At 33.7% G+C, this 13442-nt stretch overlaps 1 protein-coding gene across 3 annotated transcripts in view; it reads left to right on the forward strand.

The window, feature by feature from the left end:
- Positions 1–13442, forward strand: part of Prp4k (Pre-mRNA processing factor 4 kinase) — a 45951-nt gene that overhangs the window by 9386 nt on the left and 23123 nt on the right. For 2 of the 3 annotated variants that reach the window (XR_011701551.1, XM_071588689.1), the window contains exons 5-9: positions 2100–2822; positions 4990–5082; positions 6857–6944; positions 9430–9786; positions 12095–12330. Coding sequence is in view for 1 of the 3 variants with exons in the window: in XM_071588689.1 (XP_071444790.1) it covers positions 2100–2822; positions 4990–5082; positions 6857–6944; positions 9430–9786; positions 12095–12330 (1497 nt within the window). In the remaining 2 variants the exon portion in view is untranslated. The remainder of the gene's footprint in view (positions 1–2099; positions 2823–4989; positions 5083–6856; positions 6945–9429; positions 9787–12094; positions 12331–13442) is intronic. The other variant, XR_011701552.1, reaches the window with a different exon arrangement.

Raw genomic sequence — 13442 nt, forward strand, 5'->3', positions numbered from 1 at the left:
TTAATTGCAAGAAAATAAGTGATAGGTATGTCTATTGCTGATATCTTGCGGACATCATGATGCAAGAGAATTGCTCTGTGAGAAATGAAGAGAAATGCTCTGTGAGAAATGAAGAGAAATGCTCTGTGCCTACATACCAGATGTGTAATAACACAAAATCGGCCCCAATAACACAAAAACGGCAGCTTGATATGAAAGAAAGGGTGTAAGGTACTAATTCATGACATCACACTGACTGAAAGAATGAAACTTCTGTCAATTTGAAGTGTTCGTAGATCGGAGGCTTTCGCAGCTGTTGAGAGATTCAGAGGTGGTTCTCAGGTTAGACTGCATGAGAGACATTTTGAAGTGTTTGTGATTGAAAAAGTCCTGGCAGATAGTTAAAAATGAGACTATCTTTTAATGTATTTCTATGATTGTGAAATTAGCAATTTGCTACTTGGAAGTGAAGAGGACAAGTGACAACTTCATTGAAAATAACTTCGAAAATGATTTAGTATCAACGACAGAGAATTTCTGGGGTTCTACTATGAATAAACGTTTTTATATATGTAGCTGTTAATTTTTTAATGGAGCAATTCAATTTTCTTTGTATTACATGTTAACATAAAAATATTTTGATATTTTTCTGTCTGATCGAAGTATTTTTTGTCAATTATCATTGGAAAAAACTAACATTGCATCTTACGGATGGAGATAAATGTTACAGCAGAACCTCCCTTAATTATCACCTCGGGTAGCAAGTAATTCGCACAATGATCAAAATATTGTGCTCAAGAATCGCTCACATAGCAAGCGATATTTTGCATAACAAGTGACGAGGAGAGTGGTATGCCTGGAGTGATTGCGCTGGGTGTTTTATGTTTGTGTTCAGCGCAAGTTCTACAAGAATCTAGCTACTGATCGAACATTCGTCCAAACTTGTTCAGGCATGTTATTTGTTACTTTTCATGCACAGTTAAATAATATTTTATGAATAGTTAAGTTTTCCCCAAAGTTAAAGCCGCAAGAAGATGGTCAAAGGATAATTAAAATAACTGTAGAAATAAAAACTAAAATCACTTAAATGCAAGAACGAGGTGTCAGCATAGCCTATCTATCACATACATACAATCGGTCGAGATCATCAATTTGTATTATCCTCAAGAACAAGGAATAGCTGAGTCTTGAAGAGCTTATGGAGTTGCATTGTGTTTCACAGAAAAAAGTTGTGGTGGAGAGTTGTCTAAGGAAGAGGGGGTAACAGCAAAGCAATCATTTAGCGCTATAAGAGAAATGCTGAAAGCATTTGAAACTGTTGCATCATATATTTAGAAGCATCACCCTAATATGGTAATTGTTACGAATATATGTGATGATATTGGTGTGTCACATTTTCTCAACATTTTGAAGATTCGGCAAAAATACATGTTTCTCAACAGTTCTCTTCTAAAAATAATTAGGTGTATTATAAATAAAAAACTAATTATTTTAATTTGTTTTTCATACAAATCTATTGTGTATCCTAGGTAGGTTCATTCTACGGTAGAGGAAGAGATGAAGATTATAATTCTGTTGCATCATATATTGAGAAGCATCACCTTAATGACACTGGCTATGCACGCAAAATATTTATGTAATGATAATACTATGTCATATTTGGAAAAAATTGAAGAGTCGGTAAAAACAAATGTCTCTCGTCAGGTTTCTTTTTAAATGAATAATGAATGTATCATAAATAATAATTATTTCGATTCCTTATGTTTTCTATGGATCAAATTCGCATGCAAAGTGGCTTCATTCTGCGATAGAAGAAAAGATGAACATGTACCACTATCTTAAATAATGTCTGTATAATTTATATATGAATATAATGTCGAATAAACCTTCCACAATTTATTTTTTTGGCATGGAATGCATTGGCGTATTTTAAATTAACTTTATAGAAAAAATGACTCTCTAAATGAGTGTTTCTTTTAATGAGAAAGGTTGGGGAATGGATCACACTTGTATAACAAGGTTCCACTGTATATGGTTATTTGTAGAAAGAAAGTGGTGGTCGTTTTTTAAAAACTGGGCATTATAAACACTGTTAATTTAACTTTCTGTTCTCTTTTAAGGAGCAGGAGTAAGGACAAGAAATTAAGGGTGGCATCCAAGGATGAAAATTCAAGGATATCCCGTGTGGAAGAGAGATATAAAAGTAAAGAAGATTATACTGACAAAGATAAAAGAAGTAGATATGTATCAGAGGGTCAGAGAGATATTAAAAGATCTAGAGATCATGACAGCTATAATAGGAAAAAGACAGATGACAGGGGTAAACCTGATGAGAGAAAAATTGATGATAAAAGGAAAAGTGATGATAGGAATAGGATGTTTGAGAGATCTCGTGAAGACAAAAGGAATGAGGAGAGGAAGACTGAAAAAAGTAGAATGGAAATGTCAAGAAAAGGTGAAAATCAGAGATCGGCGGACCAATCCTCTAATAAGAGGAGAAGCAGTTACAGCCCTCGAGGAAGAAGTCGTAGTAGAAGTGCTCGTAGGAGTGAATCATTAGCTAGGCGTGATGGAAGCCCACGAAAAGTTAATCACAGTCAACGGGCTAGCCCAAGAAGAGTCAGCCCACGGAGAGCTAGTCCAAGAAAGATGAGCCCTCGAAGAAGCAGTCCTCGAAGAATGAGTCCTCGTCGTGGAATCAGTCCCAGAAGATCTTACAGTAGAGGCAGAGATCGGGGTAATGATCGAGATAGGGACCAAAGGGACAGAGATCGAGACAAAAGACATCGGAGGTCAAGGTCCATAACTCCGAGAGGCAGAGATCGACGACATCATTCCAGTCGGTTTGTACATTTATCTCTAATTTTTAAGTGCTGCTCCAATATGCGGGGTAATTATGTATTATTCTTACAGAAGATTGGCAGTAACACTATATTGATTAGCTATGGGCACTGGGTTCATTTATCTGCATTTGCATCTAAATTCTGCGTATGCAGTGACAACTGTATAGTGTATCTGTGCAGCTCTCTAGCTCACTCTTCCATTTTTAATTGAACCGTAAGACATCTTGTTCATTGTTTTTACCCGTATGGGTTCACTGGGGCCATTTAAGTGAATGAGGGCTTCATTGAGGTTTAGTCATTTCAGGGTGGAAGTTAAGCTGGGTCTCTTTTTTTCACCACAGTGGCAATAGCCAAGGCAGGGTTGAAAAAATATTTGTTATTATTATGATTACCCTCAAGGTATTTGACTGGGGATGAATTATGTTCTCAAGGGAAATGTAGAGCATTTGACAAAAAGGAAAAACAGTGTATGAATTTTGTCCCCTGCGTTCAAAAATATTTTGACACTTTAGGCTATGGCCGCTGAAGACATATCCAGCTTCAATCTGATGTTAGATATTTATATTAATTACACTATTGAAATGTTTTAATGCACCACCAATGCAATGCAATATCTCTTATTCAAGTCGAGACCTTCAACTATAGGTAATGATGCACTGGTATCTTCATCAACCTCTATAGGTAAGTCCTTAAAAACCTTGTTTAACCTATGTATGGCATACATTTGGGTAACCGTTAAGTATATGTGAAAATGAGGTTAGATTTCTAGTTCTACACAACTATTGCAATAACTCACATAACTTTTTACTAAATGTCAGAAAGGTTATCTATAACTTAGGATCTGAGTTACCATAATGTCATAATTGTTGATGCATTGGTTGTGTATTAGATGAAGTTGACTTAATATTTCAACTTAATTCCATTTGCATAATTTAAGCAATTTACCATATTTGAAGCCCTGGAAAATCTCTGATTTTGGGAGTCATTAGAAAAATCACAGGATGTCCCATGACTTGATTTCTCAATGGGTTAAGTCAATTGTTTTTACAATGAATTGTGTGAAATTGAGTTTATAAAAGTTTTGTATACATTCACACCACTGTCTTATCTAAATTTGTGAATAATTTAAGAGACACGGATGTGATCCGATATGGTGTGCTCCCATCAGTGCCTTTCTACTTTATGGTGATGTGGTACAGGAGCATATACCCTTGCATATATTCCTGGGAGTCCTCAAGTTAATGGATACCTTAAAATGCCTGTTCGAGTGTACTGTCTTTTTTCTCTATTTTCTGACAAAAATTCCATCTTTTTCCAGATTTTTTCTTACCATTCTCACTTAACCAATAAAAATTTACAAAAATTGAAGCATTCATTGCAATTGTTATCATAAGTTGTAAATGGTAGAATATAAATCTGTTTGTATGGTATTTCGTCTTAACACCTTGTTCCTTTAAAGCCCCCAAATTTTGAAGTGTAAGAGGGCATATCAATGCTTAACTGGCTGAAGCACTCAGCCAGACATCAAAGGATCTGGATTAGAATCCTGGTCAAGGAAAATGATTTTACAGTTAGAAAATTTTGCTTTTTAATGCATATTAGCGGAAGACTGATAAAAGTTGCTGTCGCGGCATCTTCTGTAGTTCTTTGAATTTGCTAAACTTTTGCTGATTTTGAGGTTAAGGAATGTGTGAAAATGACAGTCTCAATATTTACTAATTGTGAACAGATACTTAGGTAGGTCCATTGGTTGCAATCAGTATTTTACACTTTTATTTCTTGGTGTGATTTTTATAAATGAGTATTCAAGTGGAGTTTGCAGTGTGGCTTAGGCCTATTCATACTTAAAACTCCTGCAATTGGTAACTTTGAGAGACATTAGTGGTCTTCCAGTAATGCTCAGTTGACTTGAAATCTTTCACATACAGTATTTCATTTGGATATGAATTGAGCAGTTTCTCACCTATTAAATATCAGAATAAGATATATTTTGCATCACATAAGCTAGAGGTCAGAAGATAATTACACCGTGTATTTATTGTAGTGCTAACCATGGCAAACTTAGTGTTATAAAGACTGTAGTAAATGCATCTCTTTTCTCACTTGGAGATATTTTTACTGCATTCTCTGGATGATGCATCAAGAATTTTCATATTTATTTATTCAGGTATCAACGTGGCAGAGGAGGCGAAAGGAGTGATAAATTCAAGGATAGCCTTTCTGAGGGACTTAAAGCAGAAAAATCGTCTTCGGAGGAGGAGTAAGAACCTTTTCAGCTATTTATGTTTATGATATTGATGTTTTTTTTATTTTCTGAAGCAATTTTTTCATATATTATATTTCTCACTTGCTTGTATTGACTGACCAACTCATTCTTAAAGCTTTGTCACAATACTATACTTTTTAGGCTGGTGATATGAATTTTTTTAAACATTATTTGCATTGAAATTTCCATCAAGTAAATGTGGTAGCTTATGCTTTTTTACTTTCGCTTATTGTGCTGTGTGCAATAAATAATTTGAAAACTGCTGTTAGTCACTATGATGTTTGATGCATGTCTCTTTGTGCAAATCATTGGAAATGTGGATTGTAATACTTAACATCGGAGTAATGAGTATAAATAAGTTGAGTCTGTAAATACACTGGTCAAAATGTGGGGTTGATTGCAATTTATAGGTGTTTGTTTTCCTGTCTCACAGTAAAAACCAACAGAATAAAACTGAGGAAACCCTTTATAAAAATTTGTGAAATAAAGTCATACAAGCATGCAAAAAGGTCAAGGAAGAGTGGATAGAAACCTAATGCAAGGAAATTGCCCATGAAATGCAGTTCTACTACATGTGAATCTTAATGCACAATACTACTAGTAGACTTCATCTTCCTGAATCATAATTTTCCAATTTTGCCTTTCCCTTAGGTGGTAATTTAATTCAAGCCAAATAGTGAATAAATAGATCTTGTCTTTTTTTATCAGACTGAATAATGTGTGAAGAAATGCCGAACACCCAACAGAAACTTCTGTATCCAATTTTCTCCAGAAAATTCACCTTGTTTAATTCTCAAAGTTACCTTTTCTTTTACTGCTAACCTTCTTTGTTGCCATTGTCGAAAGTTACTTCAGTTTATTTGCCAGAAGATATCATAATCATTTGGTGCCTAAGTATATCTAGAGTCACAAAATTGCATGAAAAGAATTAAACATACATATTAAATATATTTGTTGCCCTTGCGAAATGTGGGGCATTTAGGTAAGTTGATGGTTTATGTTTCATATAATAATAGTTCATTCATAATTTCAAATTTATTGGTGGCATATTACAGTGCTACCTCTTCTAACCGCTTAATAACCTACCTGCAGTATATGACCAGACTCAGCATTATTTGGGAGTCTCGATTAGCATGGATTCACTGTTTGATAAAAAGCTGGTTATAATTTGTGTCCTTTATTATTCTCTCTTTGCATGGCTATGAGTTCAGAGAATTGTGGCATGATAACTGTAGCCCCCAAAAATCTATAATTAAACTTGAAGAAGTTGCAGTCAATTCATTTCGTATTCATTATAAATGACTTCTTGTTAGGGTTGCAGCATTATAGATAAGTGGATATGTGATAGTCTTTCATAATCCATACTGAAAATTAAGGTTCCAATACATAACTTACTCATGGAGAATTCTGCCATTAGTGCTCTTTAAACCTCAAAGGAAAAATAATAATTAGTTAATTGTTGCAGTGTGCTTAATGTGTAATTGATTTTCTTAATTTTTTTGGATTTATATTCTTGACAAACTTATTATATTTTATTTAAATTTCATTAGTGTCAAACTTTCATTTTTCATCCTGGATCTTTCATAAATATTTACAATTAGTTCGTCTGATAGCTTTAACGGATTCCCAATGTATACAATCAAAATACGGTGTTGTTTTTTCCTATTATTATATTATGAAAGAAACTGTTCTGGGGAAATTTATTCTCCGACTATTGTAATTTAATGTATAATTTGTAACTCTGTGCCTATTTGTTTTGGTGTTTCAGTATTGCTGATATTAACATTGATGAGGAAGAAGAGGATGTTGAAGCAATAATTCAAAAAAGAAGAAAACAAAGAGAAGAATTACTAAAGGTACTAATTCATCAAATTTTAAGTCATGAGACTCCTTTGAGTCAATAGTGATGTAATAAATTCTGTGTTGTGCAAATGAATCAGTGCAGAGCATCCCTGTTCTACAGAGCCACTCAATTTATTTATGATAATCCAATCTTAATAATCTATCAATTCATGCATACATATGCTGAATGCCATGTGCACTTCGGTTACAAACTGCAGAAACCAAGGTGACAAATAAACTATTGTTTAATGCATTACTAATATCCTGCTCAACTAATACCTGAACACATCTGGACTGACAGTGATCATGTTTGATCTTGTATCACCTGACTATCATGATGCTACTCACTGCCCGCGTAAGGCAAAAAGGCAAATCTCTCTTCAAACTTCATGCATTCATCGTTACCATAAATGTCTGATTGTGACATGATATATGGCTGTATATGGGTTGTATCTTCCCATTATTTCCACAGTCAAAAAGTTGTTGTTGTTGAAATGCAAAAATTAAATCTAAGTAGCACATACTCACCACCAGTTATCTCAGTTCCTGATTTCGTTCCTTTAGTTCAATCATCACATTATTTACAAGGTCTGTTATTATTACTTGATTTTGTTAGTTACCGTTTTATCATGCGTATTGCCTTCAAAACACAGCCCTTGGCTGTTAATACCATGCTCCCAAGGTTTTTTTCAGCTTTTGAATGCCACCTGGAATGCTTCTTTCAGGATAGCTCTGCGATACCATTTTGTTGGATGTTTTCATTAATTTCAAATCGGGGTCCTTTCTGGGTGGAATTTAATTTAGGAGATAGGTAAAAGTCTGCTAGAGCAAGAATGAACTATCAATGAAGTGTGTGCCGGTGTGTTGTCGTGATGAAAGCACCAAGACTTGTTTTTCTACATTTGTGGTCTCTTCCGTAACATGGCATGCCTTAACCTTCTCATAACCTCTATATACAGTTACTCATTCACTGTTTTTCCTTTGGGGACATGTTCATAATGAATAATCCCTTCCCAATCAAAAAAAATGATCAACATTGATCGTGACATTGGGGTTGTGGGGAAGGTGTCCCCTTCCACTGTGAAGCCTGGGCTTTAGTTTCTATGTTATAACCACATTAATTTCATATTTTGTCATAAACAGGGAATATTCGCTTTATATTTTACTGCTTATTGTATTAGCAGTCTAGATTTGTCTTTAGTTGTTCAATGGTAATACCGGGACATTGTTACATTATTTTACTCAAGAAATGTACCTTATTTAAACCAAGTACCTTGTATGCCTGAATATAAACCGACCCCAGATTTAGGCAGGCCTCCTTATATATTTCTTTCATATTTTGGAAAAAAGTAATTTTTGAGAATTTTGTGCTCAAGCTTTCTGGGCATCTATGGGCTACCTTGCATATTTTATTCATTGAATTTTTAAAAAGATAACATGAGAAATAGTGGTAATTATTAGCATTCAGGTAGGTTTTTAAAACAAATTTAAATTTTTATGCTCTCATTTTAATTGCCCAAACCTGTGCAAGTCAGTAAATTACATCTGCTAATTCAGTTCACTTAAAATGAGAACCACCTATAGTGTATAGCATTACAGTCACTCTCTGAGGCTTCTTTCTTATGAGAGATTTATTTTTTAGGTAGGAAATCAAAAGCAGAAGAGCTCCTATCTAAAGAGTACAGCATATGCTCTGAGGTTCCGCATTGTCTCCTTGATTTTAATTTCATTCCTTCAAAACCATGTCCTAAGACAGTTGCAAGAGTAAAATAATGAATATCATTGCTTTGGTCATCCTCTCTTACTGTAGAACTTCTACAGTTGCATTTTCTATGCTAGACACATGTTTCACAAATAATTGCATTTTGGATATTTAGTTCATTCTATAAGAAGTTTAAAAAAATATTTTTAATCAACAATCCTGCTTGTTGTGCCTTTCTGTTCCATTTTCAGATGAGTAACAGTTTGTGATGTTGGTCCAATCATTGAAGAACGAGTCTATATTTACAACATTGGAATTCAAACAGTGAAGCATTGAAATATTCATTGAATTATTAGTAAGCATGTGTTTAAATATAAAAGATGAGGTGCTGTCCTTGGTGCAAGACTCAAGTGAAATCTTCGTAGATTTTCTACCAGGTCTGGGATTTAGCTGCCTGGCGGAAAATCCATGAATACTTCACTAGGATGTTTTTAAACGATGGCCAAATTTTAATAGAACTTGAAAATTGAATAGGAAAAATATAAACAATAGTTGTCAAAACAAACTTAATAGAAATTTCTATAAATGTAGTGAAACTTTATGGTACAAGTCATGGCTATACAAAATTGAAAGAATATTTTCTTAGGCCTGAAATTAAGCTGATAGTAATTTAATCATATTGAACGGTGGTGAAAAACATTTGCTTTCATTCGAGCAAAAAAAGGTATATCCCATACTAGTCTAATGTAACTAAGGTGAATTATTATAAGAATAGGATTTGTTATAATTTATTTCAGAGGCTAGGAGCAGTTAGTGAAGATTCAAATATGTCCATCATTGGACCTTCAGGCCCTAGCAGTCCTTCTGGGCCAAATACGCCAATGGAAATACCATCGGAAGAGAATAGTCATCACAACAACTCAACGACCTCTCAAGATGTAAAGCTAGAAGATACAATTCCCTTTGAAAGTAAATCAGAGGAAAGTGAAGTAAGAGATACAAAAACTGCTCAAGATGATGAATGCACAAGCAATCCTCCTGAAGATAAGGCCAGCAGGCAGGATAAATTAGATAAGAAAGAGGCACCACATCAAGCCAAAAAGAATGAATGGGATATGTTTGCTGAGGCTGATACCTTTGGAGGGGATTTTAATGTAAGTTTTTGACTATCTAGCCAAAGCTTTCATTTTTAAATATTAATTGACCACAGAATCCACAATTTTATAAATTTACAATTTACATAAAATCCTTTCTTTATTTCAAATCAAACCTTAAATAAATATATGTATATACATTTCTTCCCTCAGCTATTGTGATAAATTTAATTATTTTGTGTGATGAAAAGTTAACATTGACCTTAAATGTCCTGTGTAGATTGTCCATTTTACATAAGATTTTCAATTTTAAAAAATGGTTTGGATCAGAAAAATGGTTCACGAAGATTGTTTTTTGTGGTAAATGAAAGTAAATGATCTAAATTTTAATGTGCTAAAATTAACGTTTTCGTAAAGTACATATTTTTGAAAGATAAAAAAATAATTTTTTGGGGGACAAATATGAATTTGCCGAATACATAGTACTTTTTTTCTAGATTGCACTAACTAGTCCTAAGGCAATAATTCAATAAAATAAAGTAAATCTATTTACTCAGGAAACATATGACTTAAATATACGTACTGTGAAGCCTCAAATCTGCATGCCCCAAATTGTAATAATCTGCAATTTTACATGTTTTTTTGGACTGTCCTCCATATAATTCAATGCAGAAATCTAAAATTGACGTTTATCAGCACACAATGTATACAGAATCTCACTATGCCATTGAGATAACTAGTAATTTTCATTATGTTTCCCATGATTTAATGTGTAATGGCAATTTTTAATTTTTATGTTAACTATGCTGCTTCATTAAAATTAATGTTACCAATCAATTATTTCATTTTAATAGTGATTTGAATTATATTAACTAAATAACATAAGTTTTGATAAGAAATTATTCAGTATTAATCCTGGCCCATGAAAGTGATGAGGACATTGAAAAAGTAAAAGTCTTTCATGTCTCCTTGAGGTAATGAATGGTTTGGAAACTTCAGATTACATGATTGGTAAAGGACAGTTAATGGTTAATTTATGGTAATGGTGTTTTATTATTTTCTTGACAATTGTAAAATTCAAAAAGTTCAAATATTTTTTAGATAATTGAATAAAATTTTGGTCGTCATCTCTGGTGATCTTGCTCTCTTTCTCAGGCTTAGAATAATATGTGTTAGTATCCCTATCCAATAGTCTCTCTGCAGTGGGACTGTTGGTCTGTTTTGAAGATATCCCCTGTCAAATTTATGAGAAAATTTGTGGGTATCCCCTGTCAAATTTATGAGTAACACTTCCTTGCATTGAATTCTCTGTGCTGTGTTCGATTGACATGATGTTTGTGTAAACATATAACTTTTTCTTGAACTGCCAGATCTCTCTATTTTGTTTTAAAATATTGTTTTTTTTTTTAATTTTGAAGTATATGATACTTTAAATGTTCTTATTTTCATTAGTTGGTCCGATCAATGTCTCACAATTTTCTATAGTCCTTATAGTGTAATTTTCAAGCAGTAAAACAATGAAGCCTTCAGCTAACACTACTTTCATGCTACTTTTTAGCTAAGGGGTGCTCTCAACCTCCGGACCTTAAGCTGTTTTTAAATTCGGCTGCCTCTTAGTCTGAAACCAATTGTTCTCCATTTAGAAACATATTGAAAATTGCTCTTTGCTGGTGTCCTTATTCAGCCAAAGGTGCATTTTATTCATTTACCTCTTAGGAGGGAAATATAGGTATAACAAAAGATTCTTCCATTATATTTTGTTCTATTTACAATTCATTTGCTGAAACTGTGGTGTATTGATATTTAACAGAGCTGCGGATTTACAAAAAATCAATAAGACCTACTTAATTTAGTGAAATAGAATCCCAGTTGTCATACAGTTTGCTAGGTTAAAAATTTTTCTTGACATTTTCTTAGTCATAAAAATGTATGCATATGGGGTTTGAGGAAATCTACAGTGTATTTCGCTTTGTTTTGCATTTACTGAAAGCCTCCACTACCCATAACCAAGGGACATAGTTGAAAAAACTGTGGTTTACAAGGGAAACCTGTACTTAAAAAGGTTTAGAGTTTTTAATGAATTTTTTCATGTACCAGAAACCATTTGCGTACATTGAATTCAAAATAAGGCTTGCCTAGTGCAAGGTTGTCTTTGTTATCATCTACATATTCTGAAATGTTGTCTTCATAGGAATGGATTTGGTGATAAAAAGACTTATTTTGTAGCCTGAAATACTTTTAAAATTAATGCTATTGAAAACAGGACCATGGTCATGAAATTGGTGTTTTCATAACAAAAAGTTGAAAAATGTAACTCTTTAAAAAGGATTATGAAAAAGGTGTTTTAAAATAAGAATATATTTTCCAGAGTCCTAGTGCAATGGAGAAATTGCAAGGTGGTACTCAAGAAAATCCAAATTTGACTGACAACTGGGATGATGCTGAAGGCTATTATAGAGTAAGGATCAGTGAGGTTTTGGATGGCCGCTATGCTGTTTATGGCTACACTGGGCAGGGAGTCTTTTCAAATGTGATACGTGCACGAGACAATGCTCGTGGCAACCAAGATGTGGCTGTAAAAATCATACGGAATAATGAAGTTATGTAAGTTATTGCTCATTAATTTATTGCATAATTATTTTACCTGGGAGAGTATTTTTCTTCCTAACTCTTCTTGCAGTAATTTTACAGTATTTGATTCTCACGGATCAATGCTGCTGTTGGTCACATTGCATTATGGTTTCATTGAAATTCATTTGTTAATAATTTAAGATTATTCAATCAGCATATTAAACAGTGGGATTTCCAAAGGCAATTATTTAACCCCTGATCTTTTAAAATAAGCAAAATCCATGTGTTAGAGTAATATGTTGGAGTAAATTCTTCAACTGGGTAGAGTCATGGTTGTATTTCTACTGCTTTAAATTGCAGGTAACCAGTTGAAACAACAGGTATGTGAGTCAAAATAATTGTTGTCCGTTTATTCCTATATAACTTTGAAGTGAATTTCAACTATTATTTGTTTATTTTTAATGGATAACTTGACATTTTTGTTTATTGTAGTAATTTATTAGTTTGCACTCAATTAATTTAATGTTGAAGGTTATCTTTTATTTTTACTTATAATCATGCTTTAAACCCTCATTAGTATGGACACTAAGGGATTATGATTTATCATGTTTGTGATAATTACATTTGGGGGGTGCAACATGACCCTGGCTGATTAGGCACATTAAATTGATTCTGCTACTGGTAAACTTGATAAAATAAATTTTCCATGAGTGTTTAATGATAGGGGTGTTGTAGCCCTGTGGCTAGATTTCTGGGCTACTGGATTGCTACTGAAGCTGACCATGCTCAGCTTCACCCAAGTTGTGAAATTCCTAGGGTACTAAAAATGTCTACTGAGTCTTCCTGGGAAATTACTAATGGCACCGGGAAAGAATTTGTCCTCCATCCCAGATGTATGAGTTCCCCAACATTGGGCTGGGTATTATGTGAGCTGTACCTTCATCTATAAAACCAACCTTTGGGTTGATTATTATGGTTTGGTGGGCTTCACAATGCATTGCAGCTAAGATCTAGTATTTCTGTGCTATAAAATAGTGATTGCATTGGTTGAGTTCCTGCTACTAAGGGTTTACTGCTGTTTATTTATCGCTTATTTTGGATTAGGGAAGCAGAGTCTACTGTAAATTGAGAGCTGAAGTTTTTTC

The sequence above is a fragment of the Hetaerina americana genome, unplaced genomic scaffold (genome assembly GCF_022747635.1).
Source record: "Hetaerina americana unplaced genomic scaffold, ioHetAmer1.1.p SCAF_3, whole genome shotgun sequence".
In the NCBI taxonomy this organism is placed as follows: Eukaryota; Metazoa; Arthropoda; class Insecta; order Odonata; family Calopterygidae; genus Hetaerina; species Hetaerina americana.